The sequence below is a fragment of the Anomaloglossus baeobatrachus genome, chromosome 7 (genome assembly GCF_048569485.1).
Source record: "Anomaloglossus baeobatrachus isolate aAnoBae1 chromosome 7, aAnoBae1.hap1, whole genome shotgun sequence".
Taxonomy (NCBI): domain Eukaryota; kingdom Metazoa; phylum Chordata; class Amphibia; order Anura; family Aromobatidae; genus Anomaloglossus; species Anomaloglossus baeobatrachus.
Genome location: NC_134359.1, coordinates 267,277,832 through 267,291,329, shown reverse-complemented (window position 1 = coordinate 267,291,329; position 13,498 = coordinate 267,277,832). Strand labels below are relative to the sequence as shown.

General features: G+C 51.6%; 1 protein-coding gene across 2 annotated transcripts in view; it reads right to left on the bottom strand.

Annotated features, from left to right (window-relative positions):
• Positions 1 to 1,723: 1,723 nt before the first annotated feature.
• The window catches only part of BRAT1 (BRCA1 associated ATM activator 1), a 62,717-nt gene continuing 50,942 nt past the window's right edge, over positions 1,724 to 13,498 (bottom strand). For both annotated transcript variants that reach the window (XM_075318119.1, XM_075318118.1), the window contains one exon: positions 1,724 to 3,709. In XM_075318119.1, coding sequence (XP_075174234.1) covers positions 3,038 to 3,709 — 672 coding nt within the window. In that variant the 3' untranslated portion in view covers positions 1,724 to 3,037. The remainder of the gene's footprint in view (positions 3,710 to 13,498) is intronic.

Below are 13,498 nucleotides of genomic sequence, written 5' to 3'. Positions count from 1 at the left end.
AAGAAAAGGGATGGAGCTGGAGGTCACACTACATGTTACAGCAGGGTAACAAATCCCTTTTAGCAATTTTTAGGACTATTTTTAACTATGGAGGAGTGATTAATTTGCAGTAACTCCTATTTACAGTACACAGGTGGAGAAAATATTCAGAACTCCCTATATATGCAGGGAGACAGATTTCCATTAATTAAAGGGCTTTTCCACTTTCAGGATTCTCCTTGAATGGGTCAGTGTGGTGTTAAATAATAAAATCAAATTATACCCACCCTCCCCAGGTCCAACGTCAGCTCTCTGACACTGCTACGGTCCGTGTTTTGTCTAGTCTAGTCGTCACTTCACTGCTAGACCCAAGGTGTGGTTTAGCACCTAAAATGTTTATTTTTCTAAATACCTATCCTTACACCCTAACAGTCTTTGTAATTTGCTTTATTACACCATACCCTACTCTTCTCACTATCTAATCTCTAAATGTGTGGTTTTTTTTTTTGTTTTTTTTTGTTTATATATATAGAAGAGGGTCAAATGTGACGACACTGGAGGCTGGGGCTGCACTCACTTTCTGTCCCACAACGTCCATCTCCCCCTCCTGGAACAGGACGTCACCAAGAGGCATCATTGGAGTTACTTATTAGATCCTTGCATTGCCTTCCCTCTTGAAGACGTCCTGATTAGTGATGAGCGAGCACTACCATGCTGGGGAGTTCTGTACTTGTAACTAGTAATGAGCGAGCACTACCGTGCTCGGTACTCGTAAAGAGCAGTTGGATGCTCGGATGGACACAACTCAAGTACCGAGTATAATCGAAGTTAATGTGACACTCAACCATTTTTCTGGGAAATTTTCCTGATAAATTCTGAAGTCCCTAACTGACGTCCATTATACTCATGGACTTGAGTTGCACCATTTCGAACATTCAACTGCTCGCTCATTACTAGTCCTGACTCCTGGATGATGGACACTGTGAGAGATGTGAGTGCAGCGCCGGCTCTCTGCATCTTTCTCCCACTGCTGTAGCTTTTATCTGACAAGATGGAGGTTGGATTGAAGTAGTGAACGACACCGGTGTTGCACACAGCTTCTAGCATCCTCGTCAAATTATCAGCAGGGTGCGATGCTAGAAGCAGTGAGTGACACCAGCGCCGCCCCCTGATGACAATTTAGGCTAGAAGCTGTGGAGTGGTGCTGGTGTCACTCACTAGTTCTATCTGCCCCCGATAACATCTTCTTTTCCAGAAGTTACAACAGCAGAGAGATAGAAGCAGAGAGCCGGCGCTGCACTCGCGTCTCCCACAGTGTCCATCACCATTGTGGATCCAGGACGTCTTTTGAGTGGGCGGTGATGCAAGAAACTAGTGTATAACTGCATCGCTGCCCCCTGTGACGTCTTGTCTCAAGATGGACACTGGGGGGAGCGAGTGCAGCGCCAGCCTCCTGTGACGTCACATTTGAGACTTCTCAAAACTGAGACGTCAAAGGAAGTACATTAAAAATAATGTTATAAAGGAAATTACAAAAGTGGATAGGATGCAAGGATAGATATTTAGAAAATATATTTTAGGTGCCGGACCACCCCTTTAACTTCCTGTGACTAAATGCAAATGTCATTACCTCCTGTAGCAATCACAACAAATTTTTATGCTTTTTTTTTTTTTTTTTTTTTTAAATAAAATGTTATGCTTTGATGTGCCCATAATTGTAAAGTACAAATTGTTTTGCAGATTTTTTTTTATTTTTTATTAAAGTCTTAAAGTGAAAACTGCACTGACAGAGTAAAAAACAGCATAATACAAAAATAAAACCTATTACCTAGCCCTGTATAGTGACAGATTAATTTACTTTATTACAAACAGAACATCTTACTTAGACTTTAAGGGGTACTTTGCACGATGCGACATCGCAGGCCGATGCTGCGATGCCGAGCGCGATAGGACCCGCCCCCGTCGCAGCAACGATTTCCTTGTGATAGCTGCCGTAGCGAACATTATCGCTACGGCAGCTTCACATGGACTCACCTGTCCTGCGACCGTCGCTCTGGCCGGCGACCCGCCTCCTTGTTCAGGGGGCGGGTCGTGCGGCGTCATAGCGACGCCACACGCCAGGCGGCCAATCGGAGCGGAGGGGCGGAGATGAGTGGGATGTAAACATCCCGCCCACCTCCTTCCTTCCGCCTATCCTACGGAAGCCGCAGTGACGCAGGTAGGAGATGTTCCTCGCTCCTGCGGCTTCACACACAGCGATGTATGCTGCCGCAGGAGCGAGGAACTACATCGTACCTGTCGCGGCAGCGTACTTATGAAAAAGTCGGAGCCTGCAACGATGATACGATTACGACGCTTTTGCGCTAGTTAATCGTATCATCTAGCATTTACACACTACGATGTCGAAAGTGACGCCGGATGTGCGTCACTTTCGATTTGACCCCGCCGACATCGCACGTGCGATGTTGCAACGTGCAAAGCCGCCCTAAGTGCGGCAGGTCTGTTACGGTATTAGGGTGGCTGTAGGATGATCAAAAGGACTTCTGGTTCCCAGTAAGGTAATGTAGGACAACATATGTCAGATCTGCTGTATATTACAGTAAAAAAGCCTTTCTACAGTGATATCTGTAGCAGTAGAGTTTCTTAAAGGGAATCTGTCAGCAGGTTTTTGCTACCTCATCTGAGAGCAGCATGATCTAGGCAAAGGGATCCTGAGTTCAATGATGTATCACTTAGATTAGTGGCTGCACCCGTTCTGAAACAGTGAAAGAGTTTAGATTTTGTATGTAGGAGAGCTGCCCCCGCCCACATCAGGCTTTCAGTGTACATTTCCATATACAGAAACTGCTAATCACAGAGGGGGCGGAGCTGGACTACAACTTAGCACTGCTGAGACCCACTAATGAGAAAGATAATAGGCTTAAGCTAACATTGCATGTAAACAAAAAAAAAAAAGACTGCGATAACAGCCGCAGGGCTGAAGTCTCTGTTCTTACTCTTGCAGCATGCGGTCTTCAGGTTGCATTGCAGAAACCCGAGTCCCTTTTAAATGTCTACATCAATAGCAATCTGCATCGTGCATTTCTCCCCCCCATAAGGTGGCTTTGATGTCCTGCAGCAGTGACAGGGGCGTTTCATGTAAATAATCGCTGCTTTTTGACAAGGAACACTTGATTTTATCCAAATCCATCTTCTCTATGACCTCTGTGGCCCATTCTGGGCGATTCCCAGCACCATCCTTCTCTTTCATCATGTGCTCCAGCCAGTCTCTTCCATGTTGTTCGGAGGAACTGGTGTCTCCATTGCACATTTTAGGCTTTACGGCGAGGAGGATCTCACAAGCCTTTAATGCCACTGGCCGGTCACAGTCGCATAGACCGGTCAATAAGGCCTGGAAAAGCCCCACTCGCTCACACTTTATCAGTGCTTTTGAAATGGAAAGTGAGCTTTTGCTTGAAGGCAGACCCATAGTGTATGGGCAGCTTTGGGAAGATCCCATTTCCAATATTTGGGACATATAGGAGTCTGCAAGGTCCAAGGCGTTCACCTTCACCTCCCAATCCAGGTCCCTGTACGCCATCGCCAGAATCTGGGACAACACAATTTCTGAGTCTTGGAGCTCTTGCATGTGACCATTCCTGAGCCAATCGGTAAATACCTTCACCACCGCCCTCCTCGGGAAACCTTCCGTGTCATGACGTAGGATGTCCATTAGGTGGGGCACCAGATCCTGTTGGGAGGACACAATAATTGTTAGAATTCCACAGGATATATACCATAGATGTCTGACGGATGCAGATCCCAATGGTGGGAGGTGTCCATCACGTCCAGATAGAGAACGAATGAAGAGGAGCCACACCGCGCTCTCCACGTCCTACTGTCCTCCAGTCCGGCACCTCCTCTCTGCGGCGATCGCGGTCCTCCTTCTTCTGAGGCCCATGTGCATGATGTGTCCTACGTCATGCACACAGGCCGGCATTGCACTCTTGCACAGGCAGAACAAAGTATTGTAATGCGCATACGCGGGCGGTTTATGACCTTTCCTCGCGCCTGCGCATTACAGTACTTTGATCTGCCCTGCTGAGAGCAGATCAAAGTGCGCCTGCGCTGGACAGCAATGCCAGCCCGTGTCCATGATGTGAATGTGCCGTCCTTACTGGGCTGGGTAGAAGAGAGACAGATTGCCGAAGAGAGGAGGCGCCAACCGGAGAGCAATGGCACACACCGGACCCCCCCCCCCCTTCCCCCCTGAGGTGAGTATAAGTATTTTGTTTGTTTTTTTTTACATTATACAGTGCGGCCTGGGCTCTTTTATACAGTATTCTGGAATGCTGTATATAAGAGCTCACTGGTGGTGGCCGCAGCTTATAGGGGACAAATCTGGTGACAGGTTCCTTTTTAAAATCATAATGATTTATTATTGTTTCCACTGTGTCCGTAAAAAATATTGTTTTTTGATAAGCTGCAAAGAAAAAATGAAAAGTCAAGTTGGCAACCCTACTGTATGTAGACGCCGCTTCACCGCACCGGTCAGGAGACCCCCATTCTCTATGTAGAGGCAGGTCCTACCTTTGAGAAATTTAGGGTGCAGTTTTTGATGTGTTTTTTAGGCCCTGTGCGCACTAGACATTTCTTTATCGTTCCTATGGGAGGCTTCTGCCTCCGGAGGACACACAAAGTACTACACTAAAAAGTGTAGCTCCTCCCTCTGAGCTTATACACCCCCTGGAGAACCAGATCTAGCCAGTTTATCGCTTTGTGTTCAGGAGGCATACATCCACACATGCATTCTCATCTGATTTTTCATTTTTGGAAAGAGTTTGAAGAAAAGCGGGTCCAAGCCTGGACCCCCGGCATGTCCCTTCTCACCCCACTGTGTCGGCGGTGCTGTTAAGGTTGATTCCAAGGCTGGAGCCTTACATGCCGTGCTCCTTCACCATCCCTCCGGGCTCTGGCTTGAAGTGGGAGCCAGCACGGTTCTCCATGCTTGGCAGGAGACCGGTCTCCATCCGCAGCCCTTCAGGATCCTGCTGGACCGGAGAACTCGCCCCCAGGGACTTGGAACCCTGCGTCTTAGCAAGCTAAGTACCTGAGACGTTTATATATGGGGGTCCCTTGTACTTTATTGTTGGGGGAGAGTGTGCTGAGTGATTTTTGTGACATTTCCGGCGGGTTCTCTGGCTGTCGCCTGAGAACCGCGCCGATGGTGCCTGCGCGCCGGCCGCACCGCTCAAATTTAGGCCCCGGCTTCGCCGGAGGCCTACTTTCGGTTTCACTGCCCTCGCATGTCATTCATGCAAAGGGACAGTGCGGCTCCGCCCAGCGGCCGTTCTACACAGGGGAGAGACACTCCTCACTGAGTTCATGTCTCCTCCCCTGTAAGTCTCTATGGCCCTCCAGATCCCGCTCTCAGAGTGAGTCCCGCCCCCTCTCCTCGCTCCGGCGGCCATTTTCTTCGGCGCTCCATTGGGAGACCCAGACGATTGGGTGTATAGCTACTGCCTCCGGAGGCCACACAAAGCATTACACTAAAAAGTGTAAGGCCCCTCCCCTTCTGGCTATACACCCCCAGTGGGATCACTGGCTCACCAGTTTTCTGCTTTGTGCGAAGGAGGTCAGACATCCACGCATAGCTCCACTGTTTTTAGTCAGCAGCAGCTGCTGACTATGTCGGTTGGAAGAAAAGTGGGCCCATATGGGGCCCCCAGCATGCTCCCTTCTCACCCCACTTGTGGTTTGTAAGGTTGAGGTACCCATTGCGGGTACGGAGGCTGGAGCCCACATGCTGTTTTCCTTCCCCATCCCCCTGAGGGCTCTGGTGAAGTGGGATCTTACCGGTCTCCAGGCACTGAGACCGGGCTCCATCCACAGACCCAGAGAACCTGCTGGATATGGAGCTGAGTATCGTCAGGGACAGGCCCTGCTACATTAAGGTACTCTGTGTCCCCGGGCAAGCGCGCACACACACACCAGCATTGCTGGGAGTGTTAGTGCGCCGGGGGTAACAGCGCGGTGCGCTCGTGCTATATTCACTGCAGCTTAGCTGAGTGAATTTATGTATTGGGAACTGCCGCGCCGGCCGCTGCTGGGTGTTTTTTACATTGTGGCGCGGCTGGGACTTGTGGTGCGCCGGGGACTTCCGCGCGGGCCGTGCACATGGACGGCCGCGCTTATTACTCGAGTCCCCGGCTTTGCGGCCTAGTTTTCGTTTCGTTCCCGCCTCCAGCCCTGTCAGTCAGGGGAGAGGCGGGACGCTGTACAGACAGTCAGCACAGACGGCTGGAGTTTGCTTTGCATTCTCCAGCCCCCTTCACTGGACACAGTGGGACGCCAGTTTCCCGCTCTTGTCTGGGGCACGCCCACGGCCCGCCCCTCGTCACACGAGCTGGAGAAGGACGCCGGCAGCCATTCCTGCACGCAGTCCGAGCTGGGGAACGGAGACATGCTCTGGGCAACCAACACAGGGCTCTGGCGACCACATACCCGCGTTATAGGCGGGCGGTAAGCAGCACCTGAAGTGCTGACCCCACTAAATACCGCAGTGTCCATTTGTATTTGATGCTTGTATGCTATACACTGCACTGTAGGTCGCTATCTTTGGCTAGATGCCCTCCTAGATGGCGAGATAACAGCAGCAGAAAAGCAAGGGTGCTAAGGCACAAGGTTTCTAGGCTGCTTGTATTGCATGTGCTGAAGTGTTCATTTGTACTTATGCTTGTATGTTATACATTGCACTGTACTGTCGCTACTCTTGGCTATATGCCCTCCTAGATGGCGAGATAACAGCAGCAAAAAAGCAAGGGTGCTAAGGCACAGGTTTTCTAGGCTGCTTGTATTGCATGTGCTGCAGTGTCATTTGTACTTATGCATGTATGTTATACATTGCACTGTACGGTCGCTACTCTCGGCAATATTCTCCTAGATGGCTGGACAACAGCAGCAAAGAAGCAAGGGTGCCAAGGCACAGGCTTTCTGTGCTGCTTGTACTGCATGTGCTGAAGTGTTCAGTTGTACTTTATGCTTGTATGCTATACATTGCACTGTACGGTCGCTACTCTCGGCAATATTCTCCTAGATGGCTGGACAACAGCAGCAAAGAAGCAAGGGTGCCAAGGCACAGGCTTTCTGTGCTGCTTGTATTGCATGTGCTGAAGCGTTCATTTGTACTTATGCTTGTATGCTATACATTGCACTGTACGGTCGCTACTCTGGGCTATATTCTCCTAGATGGCTGGACAACAGCAGCAAAGAAGCAAGGGTGCCAAGGCACAGGCTTTCTATGCTGCTTGTATTGCATGTGCTGAAGTGTTCATTTGTACTTATGCTTGTATGCTATACATTGCACTGTACGGTCGCTACTCTGGGCTATATTCTCCTAGATGGCTGGACAGCAGCAGCAAAAAAGCAAGAGTGCCAAGGCACAGGCTTTCTATGCTGCTTGTATTGCATGTGCTGAAGTGTTTATGCTTGTATGCTATACATTGCATAGATGGATTGAATACAGCAGCAAAAAAGCAACAAGGCTTCCTATGCTGTTTTTCCTGCATGTAATACTGTTCCACCGGCAGGTTCCACTGACCCCCATTGTGTGCAAGCTCCCCTGTAGCACTTGGTCAGCCGGGGTCTCTACTAGAGGTGGCCAAAGGAACCATCCGTGAACCCTGTCCAGGGACAGGGACGGAGTTGCAGTTTCGGCTGATGGATTGTCATGGGATAGAGACTTTGCAGTCCAGACAGGCCATGGGCAATCTTAATTAATGCTCCCTGGCCACCCTCATTTGGAACGTAATCATTGCTCCGGGGGGGTCCCAGGCATTCCAGGGGGAAGGCTCTGACACGGACGGCAGTCCCAGACAGCCTAAGCTAGCTCGCTGGGTGCGGCGCTCGGCTTCATCACTGGTCAAGGTCCCAGCAGGAGGACTCTCTGTATGATGAGGCAGACGTAGCTGATCAGGGCTTTGGTCCTGACACCGCTCTCAATCCGGATACGCCGGATGGTGACGCCATAGTGAATGATCTTATAGCGTCCATCAATGGAATGTTGGATATTTCTCCCTCAGCTCCCCCATTGGAGGAGTCAGCTTCACAGCAGGAGAGATCCTTTTTCAGTACTCATGCGTATATTGCGTTTTTTTCTGGCGCTGACTTCAGAGAAGCAGTTCAGAAACACCACGCTTACCAGATAAGCGTTTTCTCCAAACGTTTTAAGGATACACGTTATCCCTTTCACCTGACGTGGTAAAGCGCTAGGCCCAGGGTCCAAAGGTGGATCCCCCAATCTCCAGGCTTGCGGCTAGATCCATAGTTGCAGTGAAGATGGGACTTCACTTAAAGATGCCATTGACAGACAGATGGACCTCTGGTTGAAATCTGTCTGTGAAGCTATCAGCGTGTCGGTTGCTCCGGCATTCGCAGCCGTATGGGCACTCTAACCTATTTCAGCTGGGCTTGCGCAGCTGGTCTCGAGCACATGTACATCTGTGCCGCAGGTGGTGTCCTTAACCTCGCAATGTCTGCATTGGCGACTTACCCTAGTAATGCTGTCCTGGAGGGACAGTCGAGGTTGGTCCTTCCCAGGCTCGGGCAGGTCCCAATTGTCCTCGTCCAAAACGGCTCAAAAGGCTCAGAGGGGCTCAGATTCCGGCCGGGCTCAATCACGCCCAAGGAAGGCAGCAGGAGGAACCGCTACCAAGGCGGTCTCCTCATGACTGTCAGCTCTCTCTCTCCGCATCCGCGGTTGGTGGCAGAATCTCTCGCTTAGGGACATTTACTGCCACAGGTCACAGACCGGTGGGTGACAGACATTTTGTCTCACGTGTACAGGATAGAGCTCTGTTCTCGTCCTCCGACGCGATTCTTCAGCACTTCCCCCCCCTCCCCCCACCGAGCCGATGCTCTTCTGCAGGCAGAAGAAGTGGTAATCCCTGTTCCTCTTCAGGAACAAGGCACGGTTTTTTCCTCCAACCTGTTGGGGTGCCAAAAAAGGGGTGGCTCTTTCCGTTCCGTTCTGGACCTAACACTGCTCACCAAGCACGTGAAGGCCAGGCGGTTCCGGATGTAACCCTCCGCTCCGTCATTGCCTCAATGTCGCAAGGAGATTTCCTAGCATCAATAGTCATCAGGATGCTTATCTCCACGTGCCGATTGCTCCAGAGCACCAGCGTTTGCTACGTTTTCGTTATTGAAGACGTGCATCTTCAGTGCGTAGCCCTGCCCTTCGGTCTGGCAATAGCCCTACGGGTTTTCACCAAGTTCAGGGCAGCAGTGGGAGCAGTCCTGCACTCTCAGGGTCACTCTGTGATCCTTACTGGGACGATCCACTTGTCAAGGCACCCTCTCAAGAGGCATGCCAACGCAGCCTGAGCGTGGCGCTGGAGACTCTCCAGAGTTTCGGGTGAATCATCAACTTTTCAAGGTTACATCGGGCACCGACCCAATCGCCGACATATCTGGGCATGGAGTTTCACACTCTCTCAGCGATAGTGAAGCTTCCGCTGGACAAGCAGCGTTCACTACAGACGGGGGTGCAGTCTCTCCTTCAAGGCCAGTCACACCCCTTAAGACGTCTCATGCAGAGGCAGTCACTTTCGCGCAGTTTCATCTGCGTCCACTTCAATGGGACATGCTTTGCCAATGGGTTGGGGAGTCGACGTCCCTAGACAGGAACGTTTCCCTTCTCAGACGGTCAAGGAGTCCATCCCTTCAGATCAATGTTCTGGAAATCTGGGCAGTGTATCTTGCCCTGCAAGCCTTCCAGCAGCGGCTGGAAGGAAAACAGATCCGAATTCAGTCGGACAATCCCACAGCGGTGGCAGACATCGCCCACCAAGGCGGAACACGCATCGCCAAGCCTACCAGGCAATCCGGCGGATTCTGATGTGGGTGGGGGACAGAGCATCCACCATATCCGCAGTTCACAGTGTTCTACCTCTGGCACTGTTGCCCAGAGTGCTACGCAAGCTTAGCTCCGCTTGCCGCCGCGCCATCCTCGTCGTCCCAGACTGGCCGAGGAGGTCGTGGTTCCCGGATCTGTGGCATCTCACGGACGGCCAACCGTGGGCACCCTCAGACCGGCCAGACTTACTGTCCCAAGGGCCGTTTTTTCCACTGAATTCTACGGCCCTGATCCTGACTGTGTGGCCATCGAGTCCGAGATCCTAGCGTCTTCAGGATTATCTCAAGTCGTCATTGCCACCATGAGACGGGCTAGGAAGCTGACGTCTGCCAAGATCTACCACAAGACGTGGAAGATATTCTTCTCTTAGCGCTCTGCTCAGGGAGTATCTCCCTGGACATTTGCATTGCCTACTTTACCTTCCTTCCTGCAATCTGGTTTGGGAAAAGGTTTGTCGCTCGGCTCCCTTAACGGACGAGTCCCAGCGCTGTCTATATTCTTTCAGAATCGCATAGTACGACTTCCTCAGGTACGCACGTTCCTGCAGGGGGTTGGTCGCATTGTCCCTCCGTACAAGAGGCCGTTAGACCCATGGGATCTGCACAGGGTACTAATTGCTCTCCAGGAGCCGCCCTTGGGGCCTCTGAGGGATGTTTTTTCACTTTCTCGACTGTCACAGAAAGTGGCCTTTTTGGTAACGGTCACGTCTCTTCAGAGAGCGTCCGAGCTAGCAGCGCGGTCATCCAAAGTTCCTTTCCTGGTGTTTCACCAAGACAAGGTAGTGCTGCGCCTGATTCCGGGGTTTCTCCCTAAGGTGGTATCCCCCTTTCATCTCAGTCAGGATATCTCCTTACCTTCCTTTTGTCCTCATCCAGTTCATCGATATGAATTGGACTTGCATTTGTTGAATCTGATGAGAGCGCTCAGAATCTACTTTTCCCGCACGGCGCCCCTGCGCCGCTCGGATGCACTCTTTATACTTGTCGCTGGTCAGCGCAAAGGGTCGCAGGCTTCCAAAGCCACCCTGGCTCGATGGATCAAGGAACCAATTCTTGAAGCCTACCGTTCTGCTGGGCTTCCGGTTCCATCAGGGCTGAAGGCCCATTCTACCAGAGCCGTGGGTGCGTCCTAGGCATTACGACACCAGGCTACGGCTCAACAGGTGTGCCAGGCAGTTACCTGGTCGAGTCTGCACACTTTCACCAAACATTATCAGGTGCATACCTATGCTTCGGCGGACGCCAGCCTAGGTAGAAGAGTCCTGCAGGCGGCAGTTGCCTCCCCGTAGGGGAGGGCTGTTTTTGCAGCTCTAACATGAGGTATTTCTTTACCCACCCAGGGACAGCTTTTGGACGTCCCAATCGTCTGGGTCTCCCAATGGAGCGCCGAAGAAGAAGGGAATTTTGTTACTTACCGTAAATTCCTTTTCTTCTAGCTCCTATTGGGAGACCCAGCACCCGCCCTGTTGTCCTTCGGGATTTTTGGGTTGGTTTTTCGGGTCCACATGTTGTTCATGTTGAATGGTTTTCAGTTCTCCGATGTTACTTCGGTGTGAATTTGTTTAAACCAGTTATTGGCTTTCCTCCTTCTTGCTTTTGCACTAAAACTGGTGAGCCAGTGATCCCACTGGGGGTGTATAGCCAGAAGGGGAGGGGCCTTACACTTTTTAGTGTAATGCTTTGTGTGGCCTCCGGAGGCAGTAGCTATACACCCAATCGTCTGGGTCTCCCAATAGGAGCTAGAAGAAAAGGAATTTACGGTAAGTAACAAAATTCCCTTCTTCTCAGCGTTCTTCCCTGCGATCAGCGCTGGCTGCAGCATCCCTGCTGAGGTGCTTGGGGGTCCGGGCTTTGGGATCTGGAGGGCACACAAACTGCTCCAGCGGTCTGGTAAGCCACAACCTCCGGTTGTGGACCTTCTGTATATACTCTCTGGGGGTTATTCTGGCAGAGCCCCCACTTCAGCAACATGTCTCACACGAGGAGCAAGGCTCCAAAGCTGTATTCAGTATGCACTGCATGTAAGCTCCTACTGCCTGAACCGAGCACCTATCCACATTGTGATGCCTGCTCTAACCTGACGATGCCTCAGCCTGGAATCGCCCCCCCAGCCTGGAATCGCCCCCCCAGTGGTCTCTCAGGCTGCTCCGGTCCCTGTGGCTGAACCCCCGGCTTGGGTAGAATCCTTATCTAGGTCTATCTCCCAGTCTTTTGCCGACTCCATGGGACAGCTGTCCAGGACTTTGCTGAACATGCATCAGCCCCCTTCACAGGGTGCCTCTGCTGCTAGGGCTCTCTCAGCAGAGCTCACAGAGGATTCATCATCTGGTCCCAGACCCCGTCCTCCTAAAAGGAGACGCAGGGATCCCTCTTCTTCCTCGTCCCGCGGCTCTGGTTCAGACGCTGACTCGCGGGACGAGGAGGATGCCTTTACAGGGGGCTCGGAGGCTAACTCCATGTGTCCCATTGATCTGTCAGAAAGTGACTCAGATGTTAGTGATTTGATTGCGTCCATTAATTCTGTGCTGGATCTCAATCCGCCAGTATCAGAGGAGCAACCTTCTCTGGCAGAAAAGCACCAGTTTACCTCGCCTAAGAGAGCAAGGAGTATGTTTTTTAACCACTCCAGTTTTCAGGCCGCTGTGTCCAAGCCCAGGGCCTGTCCTGACAAACGCTTCCCAAAGCGTAGTTCTGATGACCGGTTTCCATTTCCACCTGAGGTGGTCAAGGAGTGGGCTCATTCACCAAAGGTAGACCCTCCGGTGTCTAGGCTATCAGCCCGGACCGTTGTGTCGGTGGCTGACGGCACCTCACTTAAGGATTCCACTGACCGCCAGGTCGACCTTCTGGCCAAATCTGTATATGAGGCGGCAGGGGCCTTGTTCTCCCCAACTTTTGCAGCAGTGTGGGCTCTCAAAGCCATCTCTGCTTCTCTGGAGGAGATGCATTCCCTCACCAGGGAATCTATGCCCGAACTGGTTACCTTAACTTCCCAAGCTTCAGCTTTTTCATCCTATGCCATGTCTGCCATGCTGGAGGCTTCTCACCGCACTGCGGTGGCTTCGGCTAATTCCCTCGCTATCCGCAGGATCTTGTGACTTCGAGAGTGGAAGGCAGATGCTTCCTCAAAGAAGTGTCTTGCTGGACTCCCTTTTGCTGGGTCCAGGCTGTTCGGTGAACAGCTGGATGAAATTATTAAGGAGGCTACTGGCGGGAAGAGTACTTCCATGCCACAAACCAAAACCAGAAAACCTGTCTAGGGTAGGAATCAGTCGAGGTTTCGTTCCTTTCGTTCCTCCAACTGGTCGTCCTCTAAGCCCTCGGCCTCGTCCACTAACTCAGCCAAGGACCAAAAATCCAACTGGCGCACAAAAGCGCGTCCACAGAAGACCGCAGGAGCTGCTGCCACTAAGGCAGCCTCCTCTTGACTATCTGTCCGCGCCAGCAACGTCCTTAGTCGGTGGCAGGCTCTCCCACTTTGGCGACGTGAGGTTTCAACACGTCTCCGATCAGTGGGTGTGGGATATCATCTCCCACGGCTACAGGATAGAATTCTCTTCCAGCCCGCCAAACAGATTTTTTCTGTCAACTCCCCACTGCTCCAAGGCCGCCGCCTTCTCTCAGG